Below are 14707 nucleotides of genomic sequence, written 5' to 3'. Positions count from 1 at the left end.
AGAGTGGTGTCATGCTGAAACCCGTTGTGTGAACACAAGCACGTCAGGGCATAATGGTGAGTCATGTTGAGGCAGAGGGCTCACATGCCCCCGTTCCTGGGTGCGGCTCCTTCTCCTGATTTGGAGTTTCTTTCTGTAGCCTTGAAGACGGATCCTGCCTACAGAGGTTCCAGGGATCTCTCTTCTCTGTAGGCTCGCTTGAGCCTGTGTTGGTCAGTGCAGACAGGCTGGGTCAGAGAAATGAAGAGCCTCCCCAAGGGTATTTCCTCACTGATCTGGAGTTCAGTTACAGGAACTCAGGAGACATCAAGAAGAACTGTCGATGTCTTCACATTTCATGTATTTTCAGTGGAGTCTTGTCGTAGTTCATTCCAAGTGTTCTCAGGAAGGGTGACCCTTTTACCCAGGTGCCTTCCTTCATGTGGCCCTGCCATCTTGGCACAAGTCATTTTCAGAACTGTGGTTACCTCTGTAGAGGGGGTACTTCATTCTATCAGCTGACTTTGCTATCTTTTATTTCTTTAAACAAAATCTCACTCTCCTAATATCTCTCTAGTAGATTCAGGCCCAGAGCCTCTTTTGTCCATCACGCAGGACTCAGACATGAACAGTTCTTTCCACACAAACTTTTCCCAAAGAAGAAAGGATAGAACAATCTGCAGAGACTGGTCTGGGAATCCTGGAGGGTGCCAGGGTTTGGGCCAGTGGTCTACCTAGGAATGTGGAGAATAGAGGCTCTTAGCAGGCTTGGAGGTGAGGGGTGAAGATGGCCAAATGCTTGATGAAATACTTGTTTCTTTGTTTATAGTTTATTTGAAAGAGAAATTGCCAATTAGGAGTTTATAACATGTTTCTGAAAGTAAAGAATTCAGCTATGATAGTATAGAAGGAGATCTTTGTGTGGAAAAAATGACTTAAGTACCCCTTTTATATGCAGAAAGTATGCTCACCCTTCCGGGATAAAAACGAAATATAACTTTTTTTGGTGATGTTGGGCAGATCATCCTTATCTTAAAGCCTAATTATAAAAGAACAATTTAATGATGTCAGGATGAAAGCTCCAGAGTTAGCGTATGTCTTTTTTTCCTATTATAAAGCCCTTCTGCCTGGGTCAGTAGCATCAGTGCCAACTCAGTTACCCAGGCTCCATGAGGCATCACTGCTGTCATGTGTGGAGAACCAAAGGTGATACAGAATCTGGGTCATGTCTGCAAAGAGGATGGGGTCACAGCACATACTCAGCCCTCCTATCACAGTGGTCTCCGATTTTAAAGGATTTTTTTTTGGTGGGGGGCTGGACATGGAATTCAGGTTTGTCAATACCACACTGTTTTGATTAATGTAGCTTTATAGGTAAGTCTTTTAAGTCTTATAGTCAGATAATATCAATCCTCTGACTTCTTCCCTTTCAGTATTGTGTTGGTTATTCTGAATCTTTAATCTTTCTTTTTTAAAAAAAATAAATTTATTTATTTATTTTTGGCTGGGTTGGGTCTTCATTGCTGCATGCGGGCTTTCTCTAGTTGCAGCACGTGGTGGCTACTCTTCATTGTGGTGCGTGGGCTTCTCACTGTGGTGGCTTCTCTTGTTGGAGAGCACGGGCTCTAGGCGCACGGGCTTCAGTAGTTGTGGCACGTGGGCTCAGCAGTTGTGGCACACAGGCTTCAGTAGTTGTGGCTCACAGGCTTCAGTAGTTGTGGCTCACGGGCTCTAGAGTGCCGGCTCAGTAGTTGTGGCGCACAGGCTTAGTTGCTCCGCAGCATGTGGGATCTTCCCAGACCAGGGGTCGAGCCCATGTCCCCTGCATTGGCAGGCGGATTCCCAACCACTGCACCACTGGGGAAGTCCTAATCCTTTTATATAAACTTTAGAATCAAGTTTGTTGACAATTTGCTAGAATTTTGATTGGGATTTCATTGACTCTATAGATCAAGTTGGGAAGAACTGACATCTTTTTTTTTTGCGGTACGTGGGCCTCTCACTGTTGTGGCCTCTCCCGTTGCGGAGCACAGGCTCCAGACGCGCAGGCTCAGCGGCCATGGCTCACGGGCCCAGCCGCTCCGCGGCATGTGGGATCCTCCCAGACCGGGGCACGAACCCGTGTCCCCTGCATCGGCAGGCGGACTCTCAACCACTGCGCCACCAGGGAAGCCCCCGAACTGACATCTTGACAGTAGTGAGTCTTCTTATCTATGTACATGGACTGTCTCTCCATTTATTTAGATCTTTGATTTCTTTCATCAGAGTTTTGCAGTATTCCTCATATAGATTTTGAACATATTTGATTTATACCTAAGTATTTGAATTTTTGGTGCCAATGTAAATGGTATTGTGTTTTTAATGTCAAATTACAGGATTCATTGCTGGTATATAAAATAGCAATTTACTTTGGTATATTAACTTTGTATCTTGCAACCTTGCTATAATTGCTTATTACTTCCAGCAGGGATTTTTTTTTGTTGATTCTTTGGGATTCTCTACATAGATAATCATGTATTCTGTGAACAAATACAGTTTTATTTCTTCCTTTTATTTCCTTGTCTTAATGAATTACCTAGGGCTTCCAGTATGATGTTGAATAGAAATGGGAGAGCAGATACCTTTGCCTTGTTTCTGATCTTAATAGGGCAGTATCTTGTTTCATCATTAAGTATGATCATGAGTTGAAGATTTTTTGGTAGATATTCTTTATCAAATTGAGGAAGTTTCCCTCCATTCTTACTTTGCAGAGAGTTTTTAATTATGAATGGGTGTGGGATTTTGTCAAACTCTTTTTCTGTATCTATTGATGTTATCATATAGTTTTTCTTCCTTATTCTGTTGATGTGATGGATTATATTGATATCTGAATGTTAAACCAGGTGTGAATACCTAGAATAAAGCTGACTTGACTGTGGTGTACAATTATTTTTATACATTATTGACTTCTATTTCTAATATTTTGTTGAGTATTTTTGCATCTATGATCACAAGAGATATTGGTAAGTTTCCTTTCTTATAATATTTTGTCTGGTTTTAGCATTAGGGTAATGCTGGCCCCATAGAATATGTTAGGAAGTAGTCCTTCTGCTTCTGTCTTCTGGAAGAGATTGTAGAGAATTGGTATAATTTCTTTCTTAAATTCTTGGTAGAGTTCATCAGTGAACTCATCTGGGCCTGGTGATTTCTCTTTTGGCAGGTTATTATTATTATTTTAAAATATTTATTTATTTGGGGCCACCGGCTCTTAGTTGCAGCATGTGGGATCTTCATTGCCTGATCCTCATTAGCCTCATCCTGTAATGGATGCCACTGTTGACCTGCAACTACAGGCTGATTGACTGTTTTCTCACTGCATCCATCTCGACCTATTTGCCTGACAAACCTGTTTCCCTGCAGTGTCCTTTAGGAATCTCACTAGTACTCACTGTCTTATGAGTGACAAACTGTGAAGTGCTCCACTTGCTTTCACATTGAATAAATGGCTGGAGATGTACACATCAGCTCTAACAGAAACTGCACATCTAATCTTTTACACTTTTGCTAAATTTTGAGAAGCAAAATGACTATTTAAACAGTAATCTATGCATTTTTGTGCCATTTTGTGTCAAACTTTTCCTCTGTGCAATTAGCATCTTTTAATATGTAGTATTTTCTCTAATTACTGGAGATACACAACTTAGTACTTTACTATGCACTGTCTTATTCTGCAATTATTTTAGTCATGTATGTTTTATATGTACGGTTATACAGTAGTAAAAATACAGGAATGTCTTTTATATCACTGGTGGTTTCTAACACACTGCAGACACGATGTTTGTTGACTGATTCATTAAAGTGCCTAGTAGGGACATTAATGTCAGTGATAGTACATGTCATTCCTTCCTTGAGGTCTTAGTCTTTTGGTGTTGTTTGAATAAGTCATTTCAGAAGAAATCAAAAGTTCAGAGATTTTTTTTTTCATCTTGACAAAAATTAAATATAAATATCGAAGTGATTTTTAATTTTCTATATTTTCTCTGGATTTCCTTTTAACTCTCTGAAAGATGTTCCAACTAAAGAAGATGGGATGTCTAAAATCTGTAGTTCAGTACATGCACATGAACATGTAGGGGGTGGGATAGGGATAGAAGGACTGGGAGGGCTTTTCTTTTTCTTTCTTTTCTTTTTCATTTTACTGTGTAAGCATATGTTATCTTTCATCCACCGTTTTCAAAAAGCAGCATAAAGATAGATTATTTGTCCCTTTGCAATTTCACATGAAAGGTGGGTTGTCCATCCTTCTTTTTTGGTTGCTCTCCCTTATTTTTAGTTGGATGGGGGACTGTTTGCATAGTCTTGCTGGTTGGATTCTTCAGCTTGCAGACTCTTGTCTGCATCCTTCTCAGAACTTGAGGGAGTAGTCTCCCATTTGCTGCTGACAGGTTTCATGTATTTAGTCTTTGTGGCCTTGACTCGAGAATGTTTTTTCCTCTTCTTGGGCCATTTGAGAGGTGACAAAGTTTCAAATGACTTCTGGGACACAGACTGGAGCCATTCTGAGGAGCTGACCATAAGAGTCCTTTGGCTTATCAAAGGGGCAGTTCTGGGTGGTGTCCAAGATGTGCTGTATTTCTTTATATTTATGTAAGTAGATGGGTTTAGTCTAGGAAAGAAATTAAATATGTGAGTTTTTGCCCAATATGAACCATAAGTATTTGTAGTCCTTAGGTATTGTCATAGTATAAATCATATTTTTTTTTCCTTTTGGTGAAAAAAGGAAAAAATCAATATTGCTGATTTTTTCCTTCCATTCTCCCTTAAGACTCTTACCTTTATTTCTATGGGAATGGTCTAACTTCATTTCTGGACATGAATTTTCAGCACTACTCCAATCTTGTATTTCTAAATGCCTAGAGGATATGTTTATTTGGATACCTGCCCTGACCCCAGGCTTCCTAATATAACGGCCATTCTGGGCCTTAGCTCCTTACTTATGCATCTACTTGAAGGAAATGTTCTCTAAAATTCCACTTTGCTCTAAAAATCTACTTTGTTTATTCTGTTAGAATCAACTCAGTATACATGCTCTAAGTTTTTTCCCCGCTATAGTCAGTAAAAGGATCGATATGAGTCCAAGAGAGGGAAGTTTTCCTCGAGAGGGAGGTTTTATAAATTACTAATCGTTGCTACCTAAAATCTCTCAGTTTTTCTTTAGAATTCCATTTTTTAACCACAGAATATCAACAGTATTTTTAATTAAACTCTTAATTTTGAGATAATTGTAGACCCACCTACAGTTGTAAGAAATAATATAGAGAGATGTAATGTACCCTTCACCCAGTTTCCCCTAAATGTAATATCTTGCAAAACTGTAAACAATAACACAATCAGGATATTGCCATAGATATAGTCAGGATACAGAACAGTCCCCTCATGTTTCCCTTTTACTGTCATACCTACTTTCCGCCTTCCTCATCCCCTCCTTAATTCCTGCCAATCAGTCTGTTGTCCAAATTACATAATTTTGTTATTTCGAGAATGTGGTTACCATATGTAACCTTTTGTGACTGGCTTTTTTCACGCAGCATAACTCTCTGGAGACTCATCCAGGTTGTTTTGTGTATCAGTAGTTCATTCCTCATTATTGCTGAGTAGTAGTTCATGGCATGGGTGTACCAGTTTGTTTAATGATTCATCCATTGAAGGACATGCGGATTGTTGCCAGTTTATCGCTGTTACAAATAGAGCTGCTATAAACATTTGTGTATAGGTTTGTGAACATAAGTCTTCATTCCTCTGGGATTAATGCTCAGGAGAGCAATTGCTGGGTCATACGGTTGTTATATATTTGGTTTTAAAGAAACTGCCAAGCTATTTTCCAGAGTGACTGTACCATTTTAAATTCCTACCAGCAGTATGTGAGTAACCCAATTTCTTTGCATCCTCGTCAGCATTTGGTGTTCTCGCTATTTTTTATTATAGCCATTCTGATAGGTGTGTGGTGATATCTCATTGTGGTTTTAATTGCATTTCCCTAATGGCTAATGATGTGGAACATCTTTTCATGGCTTATGTGCCATCTGTATGGTGAAATATCAATTCATGTCTTTTGCCCATTTTCTAAATGAACTATTTGTTTTCTTACTGTTGAGTTTTTTTCCTACTTGTGTGTTTTATGTTTTTTTTTTTTTTTTTTTGCTGTACGCGGGCCTCTCACTGTTGTGGCCTCTCCCGTTGCGGAGCGTAGGCTCCGGATGCGCAGGCTCAGCGGCCATGGCTCACGGGCCCAGGCGCTCTGTGCCATGTGGGATCTTCCCAGACTGGGGCACGAACCCGTGTCCCCTGCATCGGCAGGCAGATTCTCAACCACTGCGCCACCAGGGAAGCCCTATTTTTATTATTATTATTTTATTTTTATTTTTTAAATTGAAGTATAGTTGATTTACAGTGTGTTAGTTTCTGGTGCACAGAAAGTGATTCAGTTATACATATATATATTGTTTTCATATTGTTTTTTATTATGGTTTATTACAGAATATTGAATATAGTTCCTTGTGCTATACAGTAGGACCTTATTGTTTATTTATTTTATATATAGTAGTTTGTATCTGCTAATCCCAAACTCCTAAGTTATCTCTCTCTCACTCCCTTTCCACTTTGGCAACCATAAGTTTGTTTTCTGTGTCTGTGAGTCTACTTCTCTTTCATAAATAAGTTCATTTGTATCATTTTAGATTCCACATATAAGTGATATCATATGGTATTTGTCTTACTCTTCCTGACTTCACTTAGTGTGATAATCTCTAGATCCATTCATGTTGCTGCAAATGGCATTATTTCATGATTTTTATGGCTGAGTAATATTCCATTGTATATATGTATCACATCTCCTGTATCCATTCATCTGTTGATGGACATTGGGTTGCTTCCATGTCTTGGCTGTTTTAAATAGCGTTGCTCTGAATATTGGGGTGCATGTATCTTTTCAAATTAGAGTTTTCTCTGGATATATGCCCAGGAATGGGATTGCTGGATCATATGGCAACTCAATTTTTAGTTTTTTAAGGAACTTCCATACTGTTTTCCATTGTGGTTGCACCAATTTACATTCCCACCAACAGTGTAGGAGGGTTCCTTTTTTCTCCACACTGTCTCCACCATTTATTATTTGTAGGCTTTTTTGACTAGTATGTGTCTCGGTGTGTTCTTCCTTGGGTTTATATTGTATGGGACTCTCTGTGCTTCCTGGACTTGGGTGTCTATTTCCTTTCCCATGTTAGGGAGGTTTTTGACTATAGTCTCTTCAAATATTTTCTCAGGCCCTTTCTCTTTTTCTTCTTCTTCTGGGACCCCTGTAATTCAAATGTTGGTGCATTTAATGTTGTCCCAGAGGTCTCTGAGGCTGTCCTCATTTCTTTTTGTTCTTTTTTCTTTATTCTGTTCCATGGCAGAGATTTCCACCATTCTGTCTTCTAGGTCATTTATCTGTTCTTCTGCCTCAGTTATTCTGCTATTGCTTCCTTCTAGTCTATTTTTAATTTCAGTTATTGTATTGTTCATCTATGTTTTATTATTTGTAGACTTAAATGATGGCCATTCTGACTGGTGTGAGGTAATACCTCATTGTGCTTTTGATTTGCATTTCTCTAATAGCATAGTTGAGCATCTTTTCATGTACCTATTGGCCATCTGTATGTTTTCTTTGGAGAAATGTCTGTTCACGTTTTCTGCACATTTTTTGATTTGGTTGTTTTTTTGATATTGAGCTGTATGAGATGTTTGTATATTTTGGAAATTAAGCCCTTGTTGGTTACATCATTTGCAAATATTTTCTCCCAGTTTGCATGTTGTCTTTTTGTTCATGGTTTCCTTTGCTGTACAAAAGCTGATAAGTTTAAGTCCCATTGTTTATTTTTGCTTTTATTTCTATTGCCTTGGGAGACTGACCTAAGAAAACATTGCTACAATTTTATGTCAGAGAATGTTTTGCCTATATTCTCTTCTAGGAGTTTTATGGTGTCATGTCTTATATTTAAGTCTTTAAGCCATTTTGAGTTTATTTTTGTGTAGGGTATGAGGGAGTGTTCTAACTTCGTTGATTTACATTCGGCTCTCCAGCTTTCCCAACACCACTTGCTAAAGAGACTGTCTTTTCTCCATTGTATATTCTTGCCTCTTTTGTTGAAGATTAATTGACCCTAGGTGTATAGATTTATTTCTGGACTCTATTCTTTTCTGTTGATTCATATGTATGTTTTTGTGCCAGTACCATACTGTTTTGATAACTGTAGCTTTGTAGTATTGTCTGAAGTCTGGGAAGGCAATACCTCTAGCTTTATTCTTTATCCACAGGATTGCTTTGGCAAGTCTGGGTCTTTTATGGTTCCATAAAAGTTTTAGGATTATTTGTCCCAGTTTTGTCAAAAATGTCATGAGTAATTTGATAGACATCACATTAAATCTGTAAATTGCTTTGGGTAGTATGGCCATTTTAACAATACGAATTCTTCCAATCCAAGAGCATGGAATATTTTTCCATTGCTTTGAATCATCTTCAGTTTCCTTTATCTATGTTTTATAGTTCTCAGTGTATAGGTCTTTCACCTTCTTGGTCAGGTTTATTCCTATGTATTTTTTTTTTTTGATGTGATTCTAAATGGGATTTTTTTTTTTACTTTCTGATACTTCATTGTTAGTGTAAAGAAATGCAACCGATTTCTGTATGTTAATCTTGTATCCTGCTACCTTGTTGAATTTGTTTATCAGTTCTAATAGTTTTTGTGTGGAGTCTTCGGGGTTTTCTATATATAGTACCATGTCATCTTGCATATAATGACAATTTTACCTCTTCCTTTCCAATCCGAATACCTTTTATTTCTTGTCTGATTGCTGTGACTAGGACTTCCACTATTATGTTGAATAGAAGTGGTGAGAGTGGGCATCCTTGTCTTGTTTCAGATTTTAGCAGGAAGGCTTTCAGCTTTTCACCATTGAGTATTATATTGGCGTGGGTTTATCATAAGTAGCTTTTATTATGTTGAGATATGTTCGCTTTGTACCCACTTTGGTGAGAGTTTCTATCATGAATGGATGTTGAATTTTATCAAATGATTTTTCTGCATCTATTGAGATGATTGTGTGTTTTTTGTATTTTCTTTGGTTGATGTGGTGTATCACATTGATTGATTTGCATATGTTGAACCCTCCTTGTGACCCTGGGATGAATGTAGCTTGATGATGGTGTGTGACATTTTTTATGTGTTGTTGGATTTGGTTTGCTGATATTTCGCTGAGGATTTTTGCATCTATATTCATCAAAGATATTGTCCTATAATGTTCTTTTTCAGTAGTGTCTTTGTCTGGTTTTGGTATCAGGGTGATGGTGGCTTCATAGAATGACTTTGGAACTGTTCCATCCTCTTCGATCTTTTGGAAGAGTTTGAGAAGGATCAGTGTAAGTTCCTCTTTGTACATTTGGTAGAATTCCCTTCTGAAGCCATGTGGTCCTGGAATTTTGATTTCTTCTTCTTCTTCCTTTTTTTTTGGCCACACTGTGTGGCTTGTGGGATCTTAGTTCCCCAACCAGGGATCAAACTTGGGCCCACACGTCGGAGTGATAGCACCAAGTTCTAACCACTGGACCACCAGGGAATTCCCATCTATTTCTTCTTGATTCAGTTGTGGTGGGCTGTATGTTTCTATGGACTTGTCCATTTTTTTCTAGGTTGTCCAATTTGTTGGAGTACAGTTGTTTATAGTATTCATTTATGGTTTCTTTGTATTTCTGTGGTATCAGTTGTTATTTCTCCTCTTTCATTTCTTATTTTGTTTATTTGGGTCCTCTCTCTTTTCTTCTTGGTGAGCATGGCCAGAGGTTTGTCAATGTTGTTTACCTTTTCAAATAACCAGCTCTTGGTTTTATTGATTTTTTTTTCTTTTTTGTTTCTATTTTATTTATTTCCTCTCTGGTCTTTATTATTCTCTTCCTTCTGCTGACTTTCAGGTTTTGTTTGTTCCTCTTTTTCCTAATTCTTTTAGGTAATAGGATAGGTGTTTATTTGATCATTTTTCCTGATTTTTCTTGTTTTCTGAGGAAGGCCTATATTGCAATGAACTTCCCTCTAAAGACTGCTTTTGCTGCATCCCATAGATTTCGTAAGGTTGTGTTTTCACTGTCATTTGTCTCAAGGTATTTTAAAAATTCCTGTTTGATTTCATTGTTGACCCATTGGTTTTTTTTGTAGCATGTTGTTTAGTTTCCATGTAATTGTTGCTTTCTCATTTCTTTCTGTGGTTGATTTCTAGTTTCATACCATTGTGGTCAGAAAAGATGCTTGAAATAATTTCTATCCTCTTAAATTTGTTGAGGCTTGTTTTGTATCCTAGTATGTGGTCAGTCCTGGAAAATGTTCCATGTGCACTTGAAAAGAATGTGTATTCTGTGTGTGTGTGTTTTTATTTTTTTGGATGTAATGTCCTGAAAATATCAATTAAGTCTAACTGTTCTATTGTATCATTTAGGATCTCTGTTGCCTTATTGGTTTGACGTCTGGAATATATGTCCATTGATGGCAGTGGGGTATTAAAGTATCCTACTATTATTGTATCCCCGTCAATTTCTTACTTTATGTCTGTTAGTGTTTGTTTTATGTATTTAGGTGCTCCTATGTTGGGTGCATATATGTTAATGAGTGCAACATTCTCTTCTTGTATTGATCCCTTTATCATTATATAATGTCCTTTATTGCCTTTCTTTATGGCCTTTGTTTTAAAGTCTATTTTGTCTGATATGAGTATTGCTACCCTTGTTTTCTTGTCATTTCCATGTACGTGAAATTTCCTTTTCCATCACCTCACTTTAACCTGTGTGTCTTTCACCCTAAAGTGAGTCTTTTGTAGGCAGCATATTATAGGTTATGTTTTATTATTCACTCTGCCACTCTGTGTCTTTTGATTGGAACATTTAGTCTATTGACATTTAAGCTAACTTTTAAAAAAGATTTTCTATTATTTGTTTATTTATTTATTTTTGGCGGCATGCAGGATCTTCGTTGAGGCACGTGGGATCTTTTGTTGTGGCACGCAGGCTTCTCTCTAGTTGTGGCGTGCAGGTTTTCTCTCTCTAGTTATGGTGTGCAGGCTCCAGGATGCGTGGGCTCTGTAGTTGTGGCGCGTGGGTTCCAGAGTGCGTGGGCTCTGTAGTTTGCGGCATTCAGGCTCTCTAGTTGAGGCCCAGGAGCTCAGTAGTTGTGGTGCGTGGGCTTAGTTGCCCTATTGCTTGTGGGATCTTAGTTCTCTGACTAGGGATTGAACCCACATCCCCTGCATTGGAAGGCGGATTCTTTACCACTGGACCACTAGGGAAGTCCCTAAGGTAATTATTGATAGTTACGAATTTACTGCCATTTTAAACCTTGTTTTCCAGTTGATTTTGTATTTCTTCTTTATTCCTTTCTTTTTCATTTGTTTTTCCTTTTGTGGTTTGATGGTTTTCTTTTATATTATGCTTTTGCTGTATTCTTTTTGGTTTTTGTGAATCTATTTTATGTTTTTGATTTGTGGTTACCCTGATTTTCAAGAATGTTAACCCATTACTATATCTGCTTGCTTTAGACTGGTAGTCATATAGGCTCAAATACAACCTCAAAAAAAATCTACATTTTCTTACTTCTCTCCCCCACATTCTATGATTTTGATGTCCTCTTTTACATCTTCATATTAATCCTTTTGCTGTTCATTGTAGTTATAATCACTTTCACATATACAAATTAAAAATTTTTTTCTATTTAATCTGTATACTGGCTTATTTAAGTGATTTACTTCCCAACTGTGTTTATCTCTTTCCTATAGATTCTTACTTCTTTTCTATTTAGAGAAGATCTTTCAATATTTCTTTTAGCATAGGTTTAGTATTCTTCTAATTTTTGCCTGTCTGAGAAATTTTTTTTCCCCTTTGGATTTTTAATTTTTCTTTCTTTCTTTTAACATCTTTATTGGTATAATTGCTTTACAATGTTGTGTTAATTTCTGCTGTATAACAAAGTGAATCAGCTACATGTATACATATATCCCCATATCCCCTCCCTCTTGTGTCTCCCTCCCACCCTCCCTGTCCCACCCCTCTAGGTGGTCACAAAGCACTGAGCTGATCTCCCTCTGCTATGAGGCTGCTTCCCACTAGCTATCTGTTTTACATTTGGTATTTATATATGTCAGTGCCACTCTCTCACTTCGTCCCAGCTTACCCTTCCCCATCCCCATGTCAAGTCCATTCTCTATGTCTGCATCTTTATTCCTGTCCTGCCCCTAGATTCTTCAGAACCTTTTTTTTTTTTAGATTCCATATATATGTGTTAGCATATGGTATTTGTTTTTCTGACTTACTTCACTCTGTATGATCGACTCTAGGTCCATCCACCTCACTACAAATAACTCAATTTCGTTTCTTTTTATGGCTGAGTAATATTCCATTGTATATATGTGCCACATCTTCTTTATCCATTCATCTGTTGATGGACACTTAGGTTGCTTCCATGCCCTGGCTATTGTAAATAGAGCTGCAATGAATATTGTGGTACATGACTCTTTTTGAATTATGGTTTTCTCAGGGTGTATGCCCAGTAGTGGGATTGCTATGGTAGTTCTATTTTTAGTTTTTTAAGGAACCTCCATACTGTTCTCCATAGTGGCTGTATCAATTTACATTCCCACCAACAGTGCAAGAGGGTTCCCTTTTCTCCACACCCTCTCCAGCACTTAATGTTTGTAGATTTTTTGATGATGGCCATTCTGACCCGTGTGAGGTGATACCTCATTGTAGTTTTGATTTGCACTTCTCTAATGATTAGTGATGTTGAGCATTCTTTCATGTGTTTGTTGGCTATCTGTATATCTTCTTTGGGGAAATGTCTGTTTAGGTCTTCTGCCCATTTTTGGATTGGATTGTTTGCTTTTTTGATATTGAGCTGCATGAGCTGCTTGTAAATTTTGGAGATTAATCCTTTGTCAGTTGCTTCATTTGCAAATATTTTCTCCCATTCTGTGGGTTGTCTTTTCATCTTGTCTATGTTTTCCTTTGCTGTGCAAAAGCTTTTATGTTTCATTAGGTCCCATTTGCTTATTTTTGTTTTTATTTCCATTTCTCTAGGAGGTGGGTCAAAAAGGATCTTGCTGTGATTTATGTTATAGAGTGTTCCGCCTATGTTTTCCTCTAAGAGTTTTATATTGTCTGGTCTTATTACATTTAGCTCTTTAATCCATTTTGAGTTTATTTTTGTATATGGTGTTAGGGAGTGTTCTAATTTCCTTCTTTCACAAGTAACTGTCCAGTTTTCCCAGCACCACTTACAGAAGAGGCTGTCTTTTCTCCACTGTATATTCTTGCCTCCTTTATCAAAGACAAGGTGACCATATGTGTGTGGGTTTATCTCTGGGCTTTCTATCCAGTTCCATTCATCTATATTTCTGTTTTTGTGCCAGTACCATACTGTCTTGATTATTTTAGCTTTGTAGTATAGTCTGAAGTCAGGGAGCGTGATTCCTCCAGCTCTGTTTTTCTTTCTCAAGATTGCTTTGGCTATTCGGGGTCTTTTGTGTTTCCATACAAATTGTGAAATTTTTGTTCTAGTTCTGTAAAAAAAATGCCAATGGTAGTTTGATAGGGATTGCATTGAATCTGTAGATTGCTTTGGGTAGTATAGTCATTTTCACAATGTTGATTCTTCCAATCTAAGAACATGGTATATCTCTCCATCTGTTTGTATCATTTTTAATTTCTTTCACAGTGTCTTATAGTTTTCTACATACAGGTCTTTTGTCTCCTTAGGTAGGTTTATTCCTAGGTATTTTATTCTTTTTGTTGCAGTGGTAAATGGGAGGGTTTCCCTAATTTCTCTTTCAGATATATCATCATTAGTGTATAGGAATGCAAGAGATTTCTGTGCATTAATTTTGTATCCTGCTACTTTACTAAATTCATTGATTAGCTCTAGTAGTTTTCTGGTAGCATCTTTAGGATTCTCTATGTGTAGTATCATGTCATCTGCAAACAGTGACACTTTTACTTCTTCTTTTACGATTTGGATTCCTTTTATTTCTTTTTCTTCTCTGATTGCTGTGGCTAAAACTTCCAAAACTATGTTGAATAATAGTGGTGAGAGTGGGCAACTTTGTCTTGTCCCTGATCTTAGTGGAAATGGTTTCAGTTTTTCACCATTGAGAACGATGTCGGCTGTGGGTTTGTCATATATGGTCTTTATTATATTGAGGTAAGTTCCCTCTATGCCTACTTTCTGGAGGCTTTTTTTCATAAATAGTTGTTAAATTTTGTCAAAAGCTTTTTCTTCATCTATTGAGATTATCTTATGGTTTTTATCCTTCAATTTGTTGGTATGGTGTATCACATTGATTGATTTGTATATATTGAAGAATCCTTGCATTCCTGGGATAAACCCCACTTGATCATGGTGTATGATCCTTTTAATGTGCTGTTGGATTCTGTTTGCTCGTATTTTGTTGAGGATTTTTGCATCTATGCTCATCAGTGATATTGGCCTGTAGTTTTCTTTCTTTGTGACATCTTTGTCTGGTTTTCGTATCAGGGTGATGGTGGCCTCGTAGAATGAGTTTGGGAGTGTTCCTCCCTCTTCTATATTTTGGAAGAGTTTGAGAAGGATAGGTGTTAGCTCTTCTCTAAATGTTTGATAGGATTTGCCTATGAAGCCATCTGGTCCTGGGCTTTTGTTTC

The 14707-nt window shown here is 37.6% G+C and overlaps 1 protein-coding gene across 1 annotated transcript in view; it reads right to left on the bottom strand.

Moving 5' to 3' along the window:
- Positions 1 to 4214: 4214 nt before the first annotated feature.
- AGBL3 (AGBL carboxypeptidase 3) overlaps positions 4215 to 14707 on the bottom strand; it is a gene marked incomplete at its 3' end in the record, with an annotated part of 74558 nt that continues 64065 nt past the window's right edge. Inside the window, 2 exon segments of the mRNA XM_079711508.1 lie at positions 4215 to 4317; positions 4319 to 4624. Coding sequence (XP_079567634.1) covers positions 4215 to 4317; positions 4319 to 4624 — 409 coding nt within the window.

This window comes from Hyperoodon ampullatus (genome assembly GCF_949752795.1).
Source record: "Hyperoodon ampullatus genome assembly, chromosome: 9".
NCBI classification, from domain to species: domain Eukaryota; kingdom Metazoa; phylum Chordata; class Mammalia; order Artiodactyla; family Ziphiidae; genus Hyperoodon; species Hyperoodon ampullatus.
Note: the sequence above shows the minus strand (reverse complement) of the source record. Positions and strands in the feature narration are given on the sequence as shown.